The 19,791-nt window shown below is 37.8% G+C and overlaps 1 protein-coding gene across 1 annotated transcript; it reads left to right on the forward strand.

The window, feature by feature from the left end:
* Nucleotides 1-659: 659 nt before the first annotated feature.
* Nucleotides 660-19,124, forward strand: GGH (gamma-glutamyl hydrolase (conjugase, folylpolygammaglutamyl hydrolase)). The gene is made up of 9 exons (XM_004679848.2): nt 660-792; nt 3,641-3,755; nt 8,009-8,059; nt 8,446-8,530; nt 9,561-9,699; nt 12,174-12,280; nt 12,382-12,472; nt 16,202-16,339; nt 18,508-19,124. Exons 1-9 carry the CDS (start codon nt 684-686, stop codon nt 18,627-18,629), a joined length of 957 nt encoding a protein of 318 aa, XP_004679905.1. The 5' UTR covers nt 660-683; the 3' UTR covers nt 18,630-19,124.
* Nucleotides 19,125-19,791: the final 667 nt, after the last annotated feature.

Consider the following 19,791-nt stretch of genomic DNA (forward strand, 5'->3'; position numbering starts at 1 on the left):
TGAGACAAGTGTGGATGTGCCCACATTCACGGCCCTTCACTTTTATTCTCTTCCTCGGCATTTCGTTTCCTCCTGATAGCTCAACTATGAAAACAAATAGCAGGATGTGGAAATTACCTCCAAACACAATCTATCCTTACCTGACTGTTGGCATAAAGACAGGACTATGGCCTTTTAAGCATGAGTTACAGTTGGCACAAAGTTCTCAGAAGACTTTTAGAATCTCTAGCCAGCCTCCCTTGTTGCCTGGTTATCAGATTCGGTCTGGCCAGAACCAGCGGTACCCCCTGAAAAAGCCTGGCATGGGTACCCCAACTTAGTTAAAGGTATGTGAGGTTACAGCAATGAAACCCTTAACAGAGAAGTGAATTCCAAGGGCGCAGAGACCACGCTGTAGCCAAAAAGTCTTTCCCCAGTTCTCCGTTGAAGTCGTCGGGCTGGCGCGCAGGTCGTAAAAGGTAAAGGAGATACCGAGCAACGTGGTAGGAGCGACGTGGTCGGCCCCCTGACGTCTTGGCCTGAGCCGCCCGCCGCCTACCGACTGCAGCCGCGCGCCGGGACTACATTTCCCATAGGCCTCCGCGGCGTTGCGCCGAGCAGCCGGACGCCACCCAGCGGCCTCGGTAGCACTTAAGCTGCCGGCTGGCTGTGCCTTTGAAAGGCGGCGGGAGGCGGCGAGTACGATGGCGACCCTGGGCCGCCTGCTGTGCGTGCTGGGCCTGCTCCTATGCTGGGCGGCGAACTTACGCCTATCCGCTCACCGCAGCCCGATCGGGAAGAAGCCCATCATCGGTAAGAAGGCTGATTTGCGCTGCGGGCTGGAGATCGGGTGTCGGGTATGTGTGTGTGTGGGGTCTTAGCTTCCTGCTGCTGGGCTCCTGCTGTGCTTCCTGCCTTGGAAATATCCAAGTACTAAGTACGTGTGCCGTCAGTTCTAGCACTTGTAAGAGTGGAGGCCAGACACTCTTGTATAGTGCTGAAATGTCTCGGTGATTTGCTCGAGTTCAGGGGCTGTTCTGGTTGGAAGGTGGGAGGGTGCACTGTGAAGAATTCAGATTGTTTGGGACTTTGTACATTGCTAGGGATTTTGAATAATTAAACACATTGCATACATGTATTTATTAAAATTTCACTGACTGACAGCGTATTTCAAGATATAGTGCACTACATATACAAATAATGGAACTGAACTAATCAAGAAATTATGGTGTATCTTGGACTTTGTCATTTTCAGCGGCAGAGGAATCAGCAGCTAGGATGACCCTAATGTCATTTCGGCTTGGTGTTAAAGCATGCCAATGTTTGTTTTCAACAAATGTATGTTTTAAAAGGAGAGTAAAATCAGTTTGCATTTCCAAGACCCATCGCAGACAGGGCAGGGAAAAAACTGCCCAGGAGAAATCAGCTCAGAATTAAAATCAGCAGTTCTTGTGTACAGGCAATTAAGATGGTTTTATTTTAGCTGCAGTGTTATGCATTCATACTATTCTTTTCCTTCCACAAAGATTAGCATTGTATTCTGTAACTTAATAGAAAGTCTGTATTTTTTCATACACACACACACACACACACACATTGGTAGTTTCCAATTTTCAAATGGGCTGTAGATCAATATTTGGAACTTGGAATGCCTTAGGCCATAGCTATTTAAAATGGTGGTGAGACTCTCCAAGACTACTTAACTCACAATATAATTTTGTGGAATAGTGCATTGGGAATTACAGATGAATGGAGGAGAAAAGTAAAGAACATGGGGCTGGGGGACTTTTACCTTCTGTAGAAATAGTAATAGTTCAGGACCAAAAAGAAAAAAAAGAGAGAGAGAGAGAAAGAAAAATGGAGTATTTCTAGGGACTGTGATCGGTTAAAGAGCACCTGCTTTGCGAAAGGCATCGAGTTAGAAACTGCAAGGGATTCAAATATGAGGAACACACAAAAGTAGTGAGATGTCTTTAGAGTAGAGGTGGAATTTTGGTCTCATTTTGAGGGGCAGAGAATACAGTTTGAGCTCTTTTCCCACAATGGGAAGGTTGAGTATGTGTTGGGCAAGGTGAGGGTGAGAAAATAGTACAAACTACTCTCACGTGCTTTGCTCTTTTCTGATATTTTGTGTTCATGTGTTCCTTTGTGGCCTCTCAGCCTTCACTATTTCCTATAGCATCTCCTAATTTCTGCCTATCAAATTCCAGGTTCCTAAGTGAAGATGATTTTACCTGTCCACGAGGAGAGTATAGTCTTGTCTTACTGAATATATGTTGGTTCTTGGTTTATGTTAACCAAGTGATAAATGCTAATTATTGTAGGATGCTGGGAATAACACATGATTGTATATACAGCCATTCCTAACTACAGAGACTTTGAAAAGATTCCAAATAGTGAAGAAATGAATGATACTGGCATAGGTGTACTCTCTGGATAGACCTGTTTTGATGTTTACTGGATACCAGCCCTGTGCCGGGGCTGATGTTTCAGTGGTGAGAGGTGGTCAGAGAGTAGATAGGACAGAACAGTCAGGTCTCTTCAAGTTTGAGGGTTTGGAACCCAATGGAATGCTTGAACAAGGAAATGCCCCTTGCAGAATTGTTATCTCTCTGACCTCATTTCCTATTTCTCCCACCTGTCCCCTAAGGCTCTGGTATGTGGGCTCCTTGCACTATGTCCAACACAAACCTGACTCAAGTACTTTATCCTTGGTCCCACACCCTGGATTCTTCTTCCTCTCTGTATTTACATACAGCTTCCTTCTTTTGTCTACCAATGGTTTCTTTCCTCACCTTCCTGAAGTTCATGTTCCCGCTTCTCAGGGAGGACTTGCCTGGCCACCAACTTAAGAGACTTTCTTCCCCTCATACATAATTCATTTCTCCTTTCCCAATACACCTTCTTCTGTGTTACTTTTTCCCCATAGCATTTACCACTGGCCAATGCACTTATTCATTTTACATTCCTATCTTGCTTATTGTTTGCCCTCTCCTCCTTCCCACCCACATACTAGAATTAAAACACGCAGGGCAGGGATTTTTATTTGTGTGGTGCATTCATTTATTCCCTAAGTAGTATAGTGCTTGGAATATAGTATGACTCAGTAATATATTCTGAATAGATCAATGGTGATATGATCAGATTTCTTTCCGTAGAAGAACTTGTTGGAGTTGGGCGTGTTTTAGGAAAGAATGTAGGGAGAACTTTAAAAAGTTCTTCTTATAATAGTCTGGGAGTGGTGGCAGAGGATTGGGTTGGCTGTTTGGGTAGAAGATATTTCCACTCTTTTTGCCTTATTGTGCAGAAAATAATGTGTATTGTGTTGTGTGTGTGTGGGGAGGGGGCGGGGAGAAGAGATGAGAGGCCAGTTTCAGAATTTGATTGCTTCTAGGTTAAGGTTGCTTGACTAGAGACTGATGCTATTGAAATCTACTTTAGAGGCTTATTTGGAGAGAGAATGGGAGAGAAAAAGGAGACTACTGAAAACTCCAATCACTCTCTACTACTCTTTTCTCAAATCTATGGATGTACGTGCAGGAGAAGCTTCATATTTAATTTTGTGAATTAAACAAATAAAATAGTGATATTTTACTGTGATGTGCTTCTAAGCAAGAAAAATAGAAAATTGCTTAAAATTAACATTTGCTTTATAATTTAGGAGTATTAATGCAAAAGTGTCGTAATAAGCAGATGAGAAACATTGGAAGATACTATATTGCTGCATCTTATGTAAAGTACTTGGAGTCTGCAGGTGCAAGAGTTGTACCAATAAGGTATGATTTGATATCCTTTTACACTGTGTAAATAAAAAGTACTGTTTTATTTCTAAACTATCTTTTGTCTCTAAAATTGTTGCTCTTTCTCCTATGATAGCATCTTTTAACTACCATTAAAGTAGAGATTTTCATACTATTGTTTACATTCTATGTATTGTATGCATAAAGCTTTATGTACCTCTAACATCACTAGAGGTATGTTAATATATTAGATGTAAATGAAAGGATAGTTTCCTTTGCCTACAAAGTCGTCCTCATCAGAAAAAAAAAAAGAAGTTAAAGAGTCTACCACTTAAATAGCATTATTCTGTAATGCTGTTAATTGTTAAGGAACACTGACAGATTGAAGGTGATTTTTAGAAGATGACTTTTAAAATACCTTTACACTCTACTTCAAAAGTTTGTAAATGATTAATTTGGTAAGTTGTTTTCAGTGTAAATTGCAGGTATTGAAGACTTAAAGTAACCACTTTAACTATTATTTTTGTGATATTGACCCATAAATATAAACTGATTCCTCTCATATTTTTAGAGTTGAATTTTTTTTAAACAAAGTCTTAATGAATATTTGTATGTTGTCATCCAAAATATTTTAGAATCTAACCTATTATAATTGGTTTCACACACAAAACATACCTGCTTACTTTGGGCAAGCTGCTTTTGAAAATAATTCTGCATTAAAAAATGATAACAAAGAAAAGTATACTGTACACATAGAACATTAGCAATCAGAATAGAAATGCTACAATTTAGAGACTTGTACTACAAGATGACTTCATGCTTATGTTTATAAGGATTTTCTTCTTTCCTGCATTTTTACATTTATCCCTGATAATGAACATTTACTTGTTTTTGACAAATTAAACCAAAATTAAAATTTTAATCCTTAATTTCCTAGTGGCAATTTTAACTTTTCATATGAAATCTTATTTGGAATCCAGATCACGTGAAAATTTTATAGTTGAAGAAGTGGTTCCTGAGAGTTTTCAAAACAGTGTTTCAAAGTTTTGATCATAGAAGCATTTTCTGAATGCTTCATGCTTCATCAGTGCTGACAACATGGATGGGAGGAAGTAGAAACACAGTCAGGAAGACCAGTTTGGTGACTGTGGCAATGGGTAGGCAGCATGGTGAAGTGATGAAGGTTTGACCAGAGCAATGGTGGTGGGATTGACAGGGACATGTTCTTCAAAAAAATCAACAAGAGTACTACTTGTCATCAAGTTAATTGATGAAAGGGCAAAAGGAAGAATAGATCGATATTTTAATCCTGGAGGAGTTTTGAAAATAGGAAAATCTGACTTGCAGAAAACTGCTTTTTATAACGTGATGTTGATCATGTGACTGTCCGCATACAGGTTTATTTCCAGCATGGCTCTCAAAGTTCATCTAAAGCTATGTTGTTTGTAGCTACAATCATATGATCCCATAAAAGCAATGTGGTAATATGTGGCAGCTAAATTCCCAGAGTAGCCTGCAGAGGCTACCTAATATAGAGTGAGATTGGACTCACTCCAATATTGATAATGTTGGGTTTATTTCTGAATTTTGAATGCTGGGGCCAACTCTGTAGTAGGGCAAAAAAAGAGGATAGATATCTATGCATGATTTTGGAATAGGTGAGCAAATTTGTTCTTGTGCTCCTTCATCTTCCAAACAGGCCTATTGCTCAATGTTATTATGAGTTAGTTCCCACTTGTGGGAATCCCCACTGTGGGAATTCTTCAACTATAAAACTTTCACGTGATCTGGATTCCAAATAAGATTTCATATAAAAGGTTAAAGTTGCCACTAAGAAATGAAAGATTAAAATTTTAATTTTGGTTTTAATTTGTCAAAAACAAGTTAATGTTCATTATCAGGGTGTCCTTCTAAGAAGTGGCATATAGCAGCCTATGGACTGGTATGGGTTTAAAAATGTCTCTTTCACATTTTAAAAAAGTGTTTAAAAACACTTTCAATATTTACAAATCAGTAGACTTCAGAAAAGTCTGAATTTTGGCTTTTTTTTAAAAAAAGACAATTACCTGGAGCTGATTTTAAATGAAGTGTGTGCTCTACATTGTCAGCAATGCCTGTCTCTACTTTTCATGCTGCTGATGCAATGTCACCTGCCATCATTACCAGGGTTAAAAACTGTTTTCATCTAGTTAAAGAGAGAGTGAAATATTTCTCATTATCCTATTGAGAGGGTCTTTGGTTTTAAGAAAGTCTGACATCAGCAAATATCAGCTATAGTCAAAGAATGTGTCCTTGTTTTACCTGACATGCCTCTGAGGCACTTGAGTTTCTGACACTTCTCCTCTTCTATGATAATTAAGCTCCTAATAGTGATAAAAAGAATCTAGAAGTTCAGTCTTTAACAACTTGGAGCCATTTAGTTAGAATTAGTGAAGTGACTGAAATTAGCCTATTTGGCTAATGGGAGATTTCCTTGGAGGGTAGATGAGTGATCTAAATTCTTTTTGTTTCCTGATGTTTGTGGCTACCCATCCTGATTTAAATATCCAGAGGGAAGATTCTGAATCCTGACTAATGGGTTCCCACCACTTTTTTTTTTTTTTTTTTTTTTTGACAATATGGGAACTTGAACTGGCAGGATACTGGAACATTTAGACTCATTTCATCTTTCTGTCCCTTCTCAAGTTAGGGCCAATTGTCTGTTTATTCTTCACTCAAGATAGTGGTGAGCCTCGGTGCAGTATTACCCATTTCTTTGTGAGTGACTGCTAGAAAGAGGACCATTATGAACTTCTGAACATACCTGAACTTTCTAGCTTATTTGGACTTTGAGGGGAGAACAAATGGAATTACACATGTATCAAGAGTTTACATGAATGTAAAGTCTAAAGTAAATGAGACAAAACAGGGGTTTTTATCCAGAGCTAAGTGGGTTAGGGGCCTGGGGCTTAGGGAGAGAGGAGGAGTCATGTCACAAAAGTGCCAGATGATTTGTAATTATGTTTGCCCTGACATATAGGTTGGTTTCTCTGATTGAAAGATTATTTCAGACGATGACTCTAAATCTGTGTAGTACCCCCAGTTTTCTTACTTTTGAGTATATAAGGGAGTGCCAAGAAGTCTTAAGTCTGCTGGGCCTTAATTGACTTTAAATCAAAATAATCCACATACCGAAGCCACAACATCTTGGGAAGCCTGTCCCCGCATATTCCACTGGGATCCATTGTCACTGGGGAGCCCTGTATGAATATGTTAGGGAGACCTGTTCTTTACTGGCAAAATATATCCAGGTACTGTGCATCATAGATGTCTACTTAACAATGAGAGATGTCTTCTAACTCCACCTAAAACTTCTTCCTGGGGCAGAAAAGGATTATACTTTTTATTATAAACCTACTTTTGTGGCAGGTTGAAGTCTTGTTTCTTACAGGTACAGAAAACTGCTAATTGTAGAATTCTTGCAGGAATTTCAGAAGCATGATGCCTCATCCCTTGTTCTTACAGTTTGTTGAACTTTTGGAAGAACAAGCCCATTTTATTGTGATTTAAGTAAAGACTGTAGCCAGCTTCCACAGAGTAAACTTTTGGTTTTCTCTGGAGAAGGGAATAACATTAATAACCTGGTGATTGTTAGGAGCCCTTTACAGGACATTGGATAAAACATGTTTCAGAATAAATACCTGTGCAAAAACTAGGTTAGTCTGCAGTGATCTGTTTGTTGTCTGTCCTTAGATATGGACTCTCGATTTTTTAATATATAGTAGTTTCTAAATCTTTGCTGTTGGTGTTGGAGGTGGGACAAAGCTGGGACTTGGCATTTATCTGTATTGCTTTTATCTGCAAAAAGCTGCCTCTGGTTAAGATAGGAATGTTGACAGATCTCTTAGTCTTTACAGAAAATCAATGATTAGCCTTACATTTTTATATAAATTTACATTTTTTATATGTATATTTTTTCATAGTTCTTGGCTAGCAGAGAAATTACCAGTACTCAGATCTCATTGTCTTCAGTGTCTTGCACATTAAGCCATACTTCACAATGTTAAATTATATTAAGCCACAGAAAAACATGTTTATCTGTCTGATTAGCAAAACAAAGGTGACAATAATGTTGCTTTTAGGTAACATTTCAAGGGCCTTTAGGGAAATAGCAAGGTAATATTGCCTAATATTTAAGAATTGCTTTTAGTCTGTCATTTAAAAATTAATGCAGTGACTTCAGCTGAAGGCTTTTTTTTTTCTTGAGTTTTGGAAATGGATGTTTTGTAACTGTTTTTTATTGTTTTCAGACTTGATCTTTCAGATGAAGAGTATATGAAGCTTTTCCAATCTATTAATGGGTAAGTTGGCTGCAGTGGTTTGATATAAATGATGAGATCAATGTAGTCTGCTTTTGCAAAAAAGTACATGTAACTATTGTATATGCTTCTTTGTATTTATAGGAGTCATTTTTATTGAGAGATGCAGAAGTCTTCAGAGGAGGAAGATTGAGAAATAATTATTGCAGACAAACATAATTTTTAAAAGTGTCTGACAGAATTTTTGTACCTTTAGTGCTTGTTTATATGTTTTGAAGTCACATTGAATGACATACTATACTGCTTGCCATGGTTTTCTAATGTTAATGATCTTAGTGTTTATATAATAAGGAAATAGTTTTAAAACAAAAAAGATTGTTTTCTGGGAAGAAAGGGGCTGAAATGTACCTTGTTTGATATTATTTCAGGATACTTTTTCCTGGAGGAAGTGTTAACATCAAGAAGTCAGGTTATTCCCAAGTGGCCAAAATATTTTACGAACTTGCCATACAGGTAGGTGTCAGTTATGGCTTATTCCTGATGGGCTTTTGTGACTTTGCATGAGAATAATTCTTTTTTAAGCATCTGGCATTACTGCCTTCACAATTATGTAGTTTCATCACTCTTTTATTTTTGAGGTGCCTACTCTATAGCAGAGAGGGGTCCAGAGTGAACGGCTACTGAAGGAACAAGGAGTAGGTGCTTTGTTAGGGGGTACTGGGGAATGGGATAGAGAGGATGAGGGTGAACACAAGTTTTTCTCAGTGAGGAACAGAATCTCCCTGTGCTCCAAGTTTCTCATTCCAGATGAGTAACTGTTAGGTTTACTGTCTTGATTTTAGTCTCATTTACAGTCTACAGTAAAAACACTGGTCTTAGAAAAGTTTCAAAGCTCATTTACTTGCCTCCAAACATATATGGGCTTTTCTTCAGTTAACCAGAAAAGGCTGTGACTCAAATACTTTTCCCCAGTCATGCTAGCTGTTGTCACTCCTTTGAAGAAACCTATTTGTACTTTACTAGTTGACAACTTTGATGCTATGAAAATTTATTTTACTTTTGCTTAGCTTTTTCTTTATGGACTGTTCCTCTACTTCAGCCATCACTTTCACCTGACTTAAATATGGTTAGCTGAAGGTCACCATGCAGCTATTACTATACATTTTGAGATAATGGGGAAAAGACTTCAAAGTGTATTCAAAACTAAATGATCATCTAAAGTGGCAAGTTTTGTGCAAAATATACAAATAGATATCAATCTATCATTATCTTTAATACTTATAGTTCCCATTTGCAACTTTTGCAGTTTGATCGTAAACTGGCTGATATCAGTTTCTTTCCCAGTGCGACCAATTGGGTATTTTGGTTGATTAAAGCTGAATTATTATGTATGAGTTAGGTCTGAGTAGAGATTATCGGTCCTACATAATTCTGAAGATGTGCATGCATAATTCAAGTGCCTACCATATAATGATAAACTAAATGTATAATTTTTATTTTGAAAAGTTTGAGTAAACTTAGTTTTTTCTTTCACTCTGCAAAGAGTTTTGATGATGGAGACTATTTTCCTGTGTGGGGCACGTGCCTTGGATTTGAAGAACTCTCATATTTGATTAGTGGAGAGTACTTGTTAACTCACACAAACACAGTTGGAATTACAATGCCCCTGAACTTCACCGGAGGTAAGGATTATCTTTTTTGACCCTCTAAAAAATATTAACTGAGCAGATTATTAAGTAGCAGACATCAATGTCAAACATGTTCATGACATTGATTAACTTTTAAATTATTTACATAGGTTGAAGATCACTTTTGTGCTTAATTGTAAGAATTAAGGAATTTTAAATTTTCATGTCACTGCTTCTGGTGGTATCAGAGCTGGCCCCAAATGATTCAGAACTCTAAACTTAGACCTACTTTTTAAGTTCCAACTTTGTCACTGTTGCCTTAGAAAGCTTCATTTAATTTCCTGATTTTTCTCTCTTGTCTTTAATTTCCTGATTTGTTAAAGGGTCTGCTTCTTAGGGTTGTTTATGACGATTAAGTGAAAAAAAGGTTTCCCACGTTCTGCGCTAAGTTCTCAAAATAAATATGTCTCATGAATGTTAGCTGTTATTACCATGGTATGCCATTTCCCCCCTTAGCTGTGTGTTCTGTTTCACAACCAGGAGGATGTGCTGGCATGGACTCCACAACTAGCCTCCCCTTATTTCAGAGGCCAGCACGAGCCACATACCCAGGCCACCTGCATGTTTGACATCAGTCACAAAGTTTGGATTTCCACGAGCCCCCTTGAGGTTCAGATATTTAGCAGAATAGCTCAGGAAAGCACTGTGTTTGCCATAACATTTTTGTTCTAAAGGAGACGTGTGTGGCAAAGTCTGGGAGGAAATACAGAGTTCGGTGCCCTTTTTCTAATTAGTCAGTACATATATCATCCTTCTGACACTACAGTTATGTTCACCAACTGGAAGCTTCAATGAGCTCCAGAGTCCAGACTTTTTAGTGAGGCTTTATTGCTAAAATAGAACTGATTAAATCATTGGTATGGGATTGAACTAGGCCTCCAGTTCCCCTGCCATCCCTAGAGCAGTGCAGGCTCAGAGCCGTAACCTGCTCTAATCATTTGGTTGGACTTTGTGATAACCAGTCTCACCCTACAGCCATGTCCGGGTTTACCATTACAAAGATAATTTGTAACACTCAGGAATTTCAAGGGTTTTAAAGACTTCCTGGCAAGAACCTGAGACAAAGATCCAATGAATTTTTTGTTATACCACTCTGTAAATAAATTATGATTCTTTCAGGTTACTTGGTCTCTGAATCCTAGAGTTGAATACTACCAGTTATTCCTGTTCTTATGAAGATGTTTTTGATCATTACTACACATAGAACCTATATAATGCCGTCAAAGCTCTTTCTCAGAATATTTTACTTAATCATTAACAATTAACCTGTAGAAGTATATTTATTAAGTCAGTCTGTTTTGCTTGTGTGTTGAAAAGCAGTTTTTTATCAAAAAGGAATCGGGGGAAAAAAGCAACTATCATAATTAAAAATTAACATCATCAGGCAACTATGGATCAGAGACATTCTATAGGGGAGGAGGAGGGAGAAGGACCAGGACAGGGGTGGGAAGAGCACAAGGTTCTACGGTGATGGTGCAGAGGGGAATTGGCGGTGGGAATTTCACGGGAAAACCATACACTGTATGAAAATGAAGGCCGATAGAACGACTATATATATGAAAAAAAAAAACAAAAACCACACATGAAAATAAAGTATTAAGTGGGCCCTTCCTGGTGGCGGAGCGGGTTAAAGCACAGCAGTAAGAAGCTAAAGCCACTTCCGCATGAGTTCGATTCCCGCCAGCTCCAGAGGTGACCACATGGCGTGGCAGACCTCTTCTGACCTGCCCACTGCTCCCCTCAGCAGTGTGCCTCATCTATCTGCCTGTTCTGCTCCCGCTCTATGTGTGGTGAATCCTCTCACTGTCCCTGCACCTCTGGCTGTACCCCAGTTCTGTATGCATAAGTAAATAAATCTTAAAAAAAAAAAAAAAGATACCTGTGGTACTGAGTTGTCATGGAAACCATTACCTTTCTGAATGTGAGAGCTTGTTTAGGGACAGCTGGCATCAGGGCCTTGTCTGCCTTCAGCGTTTTTTTTTTTTTTATCCTCTTGCTGGCACTCGAATCTATGTGTTGGACTTTAGAGCTCTGAGCCAGGTATAGTGCTTTTTGGATATTGATTGAGTAGAAATTTCATGGTGTGGTTAATATTTTTTTCTACATTGTTGATATTTCTAGTATCTAGTTCTAGATACTTTTGTAAATATGTTGAAAATTTTGGAAGAGCAAATATATATTACCTATAGCACATTTTACCTGTCTTTCAGAATTTTCTAAGATTCTCTGCTTAATCTTATGCTACTTTAATTTTAGCATAAGATTAAAGGTTCTTAATCTGTAGTATTTTTAGTTTTTAAGCTTATTTTTATGCTTGCCTCACATATTCCTGTGGGAATGATGTTTTGCTATTATTTAGTCATCTTAATTCTGTTTACTAATGGCCTCCCTAAATGCAGATTAATGACTTCAATAGATTTTATTTTTTCTCCTTTTACATTATTTCTGTTCTGCCTAAATTATTTCAGGTATACTGCAAAGCAGAATGTTTGCGAATTTTCCTGCTGAACTGATGTTATCCTTGGCACTAGAACCTCTGACTGCCAATTTCCACAATTGGAGCCTCATTGTGAAGGTATCCCATTAATTACACAGTGACATTTACATGTTTAACTACAGTAGTAATTACATGTTTAACTACAGTAGTAATTACTTTGTTTTATTTTTATACTCTAGAATTTTACAAGGAATGAAAAATTGAAGACATTTTTTAATGTACTAACTACAAACACAGATGGCGCGATGGAGTTTGTGTCAACAGTGGAAGGTATATGTCACTACATATGTATGCTTTATTTCACTTATTATGCTTATATTTGTTAACTTTGACTTTATAGTTCTTTTACTAATAAAGTCATAACAATTTGGAGTCTGAAGATGGAAGTTAGGGTACTTTTGAAGACGAGATATATTTTGTCCATAAATCAGTTCTGGTTTACTGACTCATCTTTTAGAATATGGGAGAAAAAGGAAAGGTAAATAGTAAGGAAAGAGTGGATGGAGATGTAAATGGCGAGAATGAAGACATTCCTGATACTCAGTAATTTCCAAGGGTATTGGAATTTCTATCCTTTAAAGGTTGATTACAAGTACCTTGACAGATTCTCCTCCAGACAATAATGAAACCTGTGATGACATATAGGAAGACATCTTCCTGAATACATTGAGGAAGTGAAAAGAAGAGCCATACTCAGTCCAAGGCGTAGGTGAAGTACTTAAGCCCACTTGATTACTATACTTGGAGAACTTGAGATGAAGTTCTTAAGTTTAGGACTCCCATACATCATGATTATCTCTTGGAACAGGACCTGGAAGACTGTATGCTCAAATAAGGGTAAAATTATACCTGGCATCTTATCCTGCAGAATTGTAAGGAGAATTGTCTATCTTGAATCTTGGCACTAAGGCATGAGGATGATAAATAAATTTGACTATTCATAAGGACACACTGGTCTAATATGACCGGGATTATCTAACTGGGAAGTTCAACAAATCTCAATTTAAATATTTTGGGTTTTTTGGTGCCTGGCAGAAGCAAATATAAATAATTTTCTCTGGATGAACTTATATTTATTCATACTTCAAGGGATTTCCATATTTTCAGGTTTTAAGAAAAAAATGAGCAATTCATAGCCTCCCCCCCCCCCAAAATCACTAATGCACAAGGCAGCAAAGAAATGAGCTCTTACAGGGAAAGTAGTAAGTCTTTGAGTTGTTGAGACTGATTAGTGCTGCCTGAAAAGCCATGTTCCTAGAATGGAGTAAATTTGAATAGAGTGGAAGTAGTTCAAGTTATTCAAAGATTGGCATGCTGTCGGGGGATTGTAAGGGGTTAGAAACAATATCTAGGATTTCTGGGGAAGGTTGATCAACCCAGACCAAAGTGAATTTATCATCTGAGCTGATCATTTCCTCTTTCCCCAGTTACTCCACCTGTATTTTTCCCTCTAATATTTAGCATTGCCTTTCACCAAATCCTCTCAAGTTAGAAACCCGGGAACTGTCCTCTGCATTGGAAAAATCGGTGCCCATTTCAACTTTCCAAATCCTTCTTGAATATTTTATCTCCTCTCTATCTCACCTTTCTGCTCTACTTCAGCAATAGCCACCTATCCACATTGCCCATTTAGTAATCTCCAAACTGTTCCACAAATCCAGTTTCTACTTAGCCTTTGACGATCTCTCTGAAATACTAACTATATCATCTTATCTGAAGAAAACTCTTCAGTCACTCCTAAGCACTGGAAGGGTAAAGTCTAGATCTCTCTTTGTCTTCATTGCTGCCTGTATTGTGCATACTGTTGAGAACACCTAGCAATGCTTCTCGCCTCTGAAAAGCTTCCCTTCCTCTTCACTTCCTTCTCCTGACTAACTCGTGGTTAACTCTGAAGACTCAGAAGAAATGCCTACCCCTGATTCTTCCTTTCTACATCTAAAGTGCCCCTCCTTTAGACTTGTCTGCGCCACCTGGGAATATCTCCTTTTACATCATGTGAAACCTAAAAATACTTGCTATTTACTTTCTCCAAATGTTATATGCTCAGCCTTTTCTTTTCCTCATTATAACTGACAAAAAACACTCCAGAACCTGGCTTTTCAGATACCACTAATCAGCTTCAACAACTCAACGACTTACTACTTAGCCCGTAAAACATTCATTATAACTGACAAAAAATGCTCTGCCTTTCAGTGAGCTATGTGTAGCCGTTTATTTCGAAGTCATTGAGTCTGTGGATCTCCTGTTCTGAGCTTTTTGTGTAAACCCAGACAAGAGTGAAAGAGTGCAAAGTCGCAAGGAGGTTGTGCAGCAGGAAGGATGTTGTATATTCTATCTTGAGAGCTGCGACTGTGTCTTACTGTTGCTTCTAGTTCTTTGTGTAAACCCCAACAGATGTTGAATAAATGAATATTTAAATGAGAGTTTTGGGTTTGGAGGTTAGGAAGTCAGGTTCCATGTTTATTCTGTTTCTGGCTCTGTCCAGGTTCATTGGAAAATTTTACTATCTGAAAATTTTCTTCATACCTGCTAGGTGGGAACACTTAAGATACTCTGTTATTTGCATATTTTCTTTCCAATCTGGACACTTTTGTTCTAAATTGGTGAGGCAGGGATTGATGCTAGAATTGTCAGTCACCTATATTGGTCTTTGTTAATATAGTTCACTGGAGGAGTAAACCTTGTTTCTGAATGTCAGTAACCATCCAACCATCCAGCCTTCTGGTAAATGCTTGTTCTATTTTATCACATAAGATATTTCTTATCCCAAAGATTACTTTTCATATCTCAAAGAAATAAATTGTAGAAACAGCCTTTCAGTGAGCTATGTGTAGCTATTTATTTCCAAGTTATTGAATCTGTGGAGCTCCTGTTCTGAGCTTTTTGTGTAATCCCAGACAAGAAAGAGAGTGCAAAGTCGCAAGGAGGTTGCGCAGTAGGTCGGGGTGTTGTAGAGTGACTAGAACAACTTACTGGCAGACTTTTGCCTTTTGTGGATCCCATGAAGACTAGATAAAGTGTTTCCTTCTTGGGACATGGTTTCTAGTGAGAGAGCCTCATGGGATATGTGACAACACTTTTTCTCCTAGACATCTCTACTTTTAGCTAATTTGCTTAATTTCTCCAAGTACCTTTGAGTGGTAGTCGTGATTATAGCATCAAAAAAAAAAAAAACAAGAGAAGGAAGTGTTTTTTGCCAGTTATAATGAGGAAAGTAAAGGCGGAGTATATAATATTTGTAGAAAGTAAATAGTAAACATATTTATGTTTAACATGTATGTAAAAGTAGAGGTCTAATACAATGATCCCTGGATTCCTATATCTAAACTTCAACAATCCAACATGTATTTTTTTCTTTTTTTTGCACTGGATTATTTTTTGAAGCAAATATAAGGCTCATATCATTTATATAATAATATTTAAGAATCCTATCAATAATGGAACTATATTTTCAAAACCATTTCATACAAAAATTAAACTTCTAAAATTATTTTTAAACTTGGCAATATGAAGTCATCATAAACCATTTTATAGACTGAAAGACAGGCAGTTTAGGCTGAGACAAGATGACTTATAGAAATAGACCAAAAGATTCTGGTATAGTTCTTTTCATATGAATAAAACATAATAGGAGGAAATGAAATGTGGTATAAAGTAGAAGAGGAAAAAGAAACCATGTAAAAAACATGAATTACTAATCAATTGTGCACTTGACTTTTGAACAGAGGTGTATTCAAAGGCTTAATATTTTACTATGCTGTGATTACCTAGTCAAGCACATCATATTACAAATCTTAAAATACAGTGAATATTTTGTGGTGAGTTTTCACATTGACTGTGAACTGAAATTCTTAATTTTGTGTCAGAGTGCACACAATTTTACTTTGTCTGGCACGTGATAAAAAATATTTTAGCTAGAACAGAGGACAACTTAATTAGAAGCAAGATCTTAGGTCATGCTTACTGCCTAATCCTAATTAGTTTTTGTTCTTTATGCAGGATACAAATATCCAGTATATGGCGTCCAGTGGCATCCAGAGAAAGCCCCTTATGAGTGGGGGAAATTAAAAGGCATTTCCCATGCACCCAATGCTGTGAAGGCTGCTTTTTATTTAGCAGAGTTCTTTGTGTCTGAAGGTAATATGTGGGCATATAATCCTCTCACTCTAATGCAATTCAAAAGGAAATTGTCTTCATCTGAACTTTTGTATACTCTTTTGTATAGGTCTTGAGAGAATAGGCATCCAAATACAACTAAGACAGTTATTTCAGTAAACAGTATTGTATGCTTTTAAGTGGACTGACTTCTTGAATGACAGTATAGAAAATGTTCAATTTATTTTTTCTTTGTTGAATTTCTTTTAGAATTCTTCCCTGTTTCTCTCTTCACCTTTTGCTATTGCTTAGGAATAATGCTTTCATGATAGCATTATTGAGATAGTGTTTTTCTGCCAAGACAGCTACATTAATTGAATTGAACTGTAATCATTGGTCTGATTTTAAGGCTGCCTATCTGTAGTCATTGATTTACTAGAGAAATTTTAAAAGCATGTCTGCCTATATGTGATGAAAATATAGAAACTTATATGCAGTGTTCTGTTTGTGGCTAAAATTGAGAATTGGTTGTAGATGCTTATATTTTAGTTGCCTAATACAGGTGTAAGGCAGCTATAAACTTGTGAAGGAAGGAATGGGGCATCAGCCTTTTGGGGGGCAGGACTATTTGAAACTAGTGAGCCTTGTTTGTATCCTATCTCCAACTTTGTCCTGGTATTTTTCAATCATCCTATCCAGATTCCATGTAAAATACTTCCTCCTGAGTGGTTCACTTCGTTGATTATTATGCTCAATTGATGGGATTATAATGAATAACATAGTACTACCAATTTGAAAGTTACCAAGATGTTAAATAGGCCTGTTGTGATACTCATTTCACAGTGTGTTGCATCACTAAGTTGCACACCTGAAATGAAAATAATGTTGTATGTCAGTTATAGATCAGTTAGAAAAACAAAAACAAACTATGCTCAGATATATGGATAGTTTCATAATGAAACCTCAAATTTTTTTTTTTTTTAAAGGAAATACACTCATGTGCCATTATCAGTTCCAGGAAACATTTCCATGTCAGACATGTAAGAGTAATGAGAAAAGGGCCTCCCTGGTGGTGCAAGGGGCTGAGTCTCAGCATCACGATGCTAACAGCAGCCCCTGCGCAGGAGTTCAGTTCCGGCCAGGGAGCTGACCCACAGGGCACAGCAGGTCTCTCCTTTTGCATACACTGCTCCCCTCAACAGTTATTTTAGTAGATCCGGGTGTTCTGCCTCCCACTGAATCCTGTCACCCACTGCGTCTCTCTCTGGCCTACACCCCAGTTCTGGTATGCATAAATAAATTATTAAAAAAAGAGTAATGAGAACAGTGGTGGGCAGTTGCAGTAGTTACATGACAAAGCTATTTATTTGGTCTTTTTTCTCCAATGCCGTGGAAGCCTATATTTGCTTTACCTTGGTTTAGGAGAAAGTCTAAGCCTTTATCCTTCTTAAAACCAAATTTCAGCCATACTAACTTCATTTAGCCTCCTTGTGTTTCTTATTTCTATTGTATCTGTGGGAAATGCTGCAGCTCTCCCCCTTGTGTGGGCTTTGCCAGCTTTCCCGTCCTCTGTCTTCTGGAAGGATACCAATGGAAAAGACTAACAGTATTATAGTGTGAATTCCTTGTGGCTACTAGACCGAATTCTCGAATCCTAAGTCCTTGCCCTACTTAGTTTCCGGCTCTTCATTAGTCTTTCATGCAATAGGCACTTATTATTGCTGCATTGGCTTTGGTGTGGGACAAACATGCCTTCTGTATCAGTAGGAATCCATACTTCTCATGGTGCTGCTCTGTTTGGGGGAAATGTTCTCCTTCAGGTGCCATTTTCCTTCTTTTTTTTTTTTTTTAAAGATTTTTTTTATTTATTCATACAGAACTGGGGTACAGGCCAGAGATGCAGAGGGTGAGAGGCTTCACCAGAAACAGGGTGGGGAGCAGAACAGGCAGATCGAGAAGTACACTGCTGAGAGGAGCAGCGGCGGGTCAGGAGAGGTCTGCCGCGCCATGTGGATCTCCTCCGGGGCAGGAGGGGATCGAACTCATGTGGAAATGGCTTTAGCTTCTCAGTGCAGTGCTTTAACCCCCTGCGCCACCAGGGAGGGCCACCATTTTCCTTCTTAATGACACTGACTACAGGAAGAAATGTTATAAAGAAACCTTTAAAATATTTTCTCTTTTTACAAAATAATTCTCTTTTTTTCCTACAGCTCGGAAAAACAATCATCATTTTGAATCTAAGGCTGATGAAGATGCCGCTTTAATTTATCAGTTTCGTCCTACTTATACTGGAAACATTTCTTCGTTTCAGCAGAGTTATATATTTGATTGAAAACCTTAAATGTATTGATAGGAATTTTTGATAAATCCATAATTAAAATGTTACAATGACTTGTCACTCTTGGCAATAACAGAAAGCCACAGAGATTTCTTTTCTGTGATGTCATTGGCTCTGATTCATCATTCAGTATAATTGGCTACTTATATCACAAAGAGACAGATAATAATAATCAGTGATTTTATTTTTTCTTATTGATTAAAAAAATGCCACCACCTACTTGTCTACCCATAGTTGCCAAATACTTTTTAAAAATCTTACCTCTGGTTCACTCTGATATCTACCTCTTTTGAGTCCCAGGAGTAGTGTGTGTGTGTATGTGTGTGTGTGTGTGTGTGTGTGTATGTGTGTGTAGACACATGTAGACATATTTCCTTTTCTGCTATTTGACTCCACAATTAAAGTGCACACCTCCTGAAAGCAGAGCTTGTGTCCTGAACTTTTTATCTTCCATGATTTCTACCACAGTAGGTCTCAAATAAATGCTTTTGAATATTTGTGATTGAATTTTTTTCCCCCATGGAAAATAAATTTGAAAGCTGCTATACATTTAGCTGGGTGCATTTAACATATTTCCCCATCTCTGTTTTCCTCCTCCACATCCATACAGCCTCATAAGCTGAAATTTAGGAAGTCCTTGAGGATAATCAAGTAACTAGAGAGAAAGGAGATTTTTTGCCCTGTTTCTGATGGACAGTGTGAATGCCTCTGTTCTCCTTAATCCTTCAGAGCTGCTGCTAGAAAAGTACAATCACAGGAAACTGAATGCATAGGCAAGATGTTGGAGGAGATGAATGATTTTATAAGCAGAATGAGAACAATCTGCAGAAAACGGAGGGAAACATAAGCTTTGGGTAATAAGGACAAATAGAACACAGAAATTGAAAGGAATTGATACAGTCAGCCAAAAAAGGGCTTCCATAGAAAAGTGATATTTAGTTTCTGCCTGTGAATGTAAGTGCTTGGCTAAGACTTTTATTGTCAAGTGTGCCATTCCTGGCATACCATTTCATGTTTCTTAGCACTGGAAGAAAGTAGTGACCCTGTTCCTAATTCATACTGCCAGCGCTCTTCCCAACTTACTTGGGAAGCACAGAATTGAAAGACAGAACTTGTCTCTAAAGTTTCCAATAACAATTCTGACCACATCATTACT

This window comes from Condylura cristata, unplaced genomic scaffold (assembly GCF_000260355.1).
Source record: "Condylura cristata isolate star-nosed mole 26May11 unplaced genomic scaffold, ConCri1.0 scaffold00009, whole genome shotgun sequence".
Classification (NCBI taxonomy): Eukaryota; Metazoa; Chordata; class Mammalia; order Eulipotyphla; family Talpidae; genus Condylura; species Condylura cristata.

Bases quoted from the DNA above. Each gene is read 5' to 3' on its own strand.
- GGH (XM_004679848.2), top strand. From the start codon at position 684: ATGGCGACCCTGGGCCGCCTGCTGTGCGTGCTGGGCCTGCTCCTATGC. The intron at 793-3,640 runs GTAAGAAGGCTG...TTTATAATTTAG, and splicing joins CGGGAAGAAGCCCATCATCG to GAGTATTAATGCAAAAGTGT. The intron at 3,756-8,008 runs GTATGATTTGAT...TATTGTTTTCAG, and splicing joins GCAAGAGTTGTACCAATAAG to ACTTGATCTTTCAGATGAAG.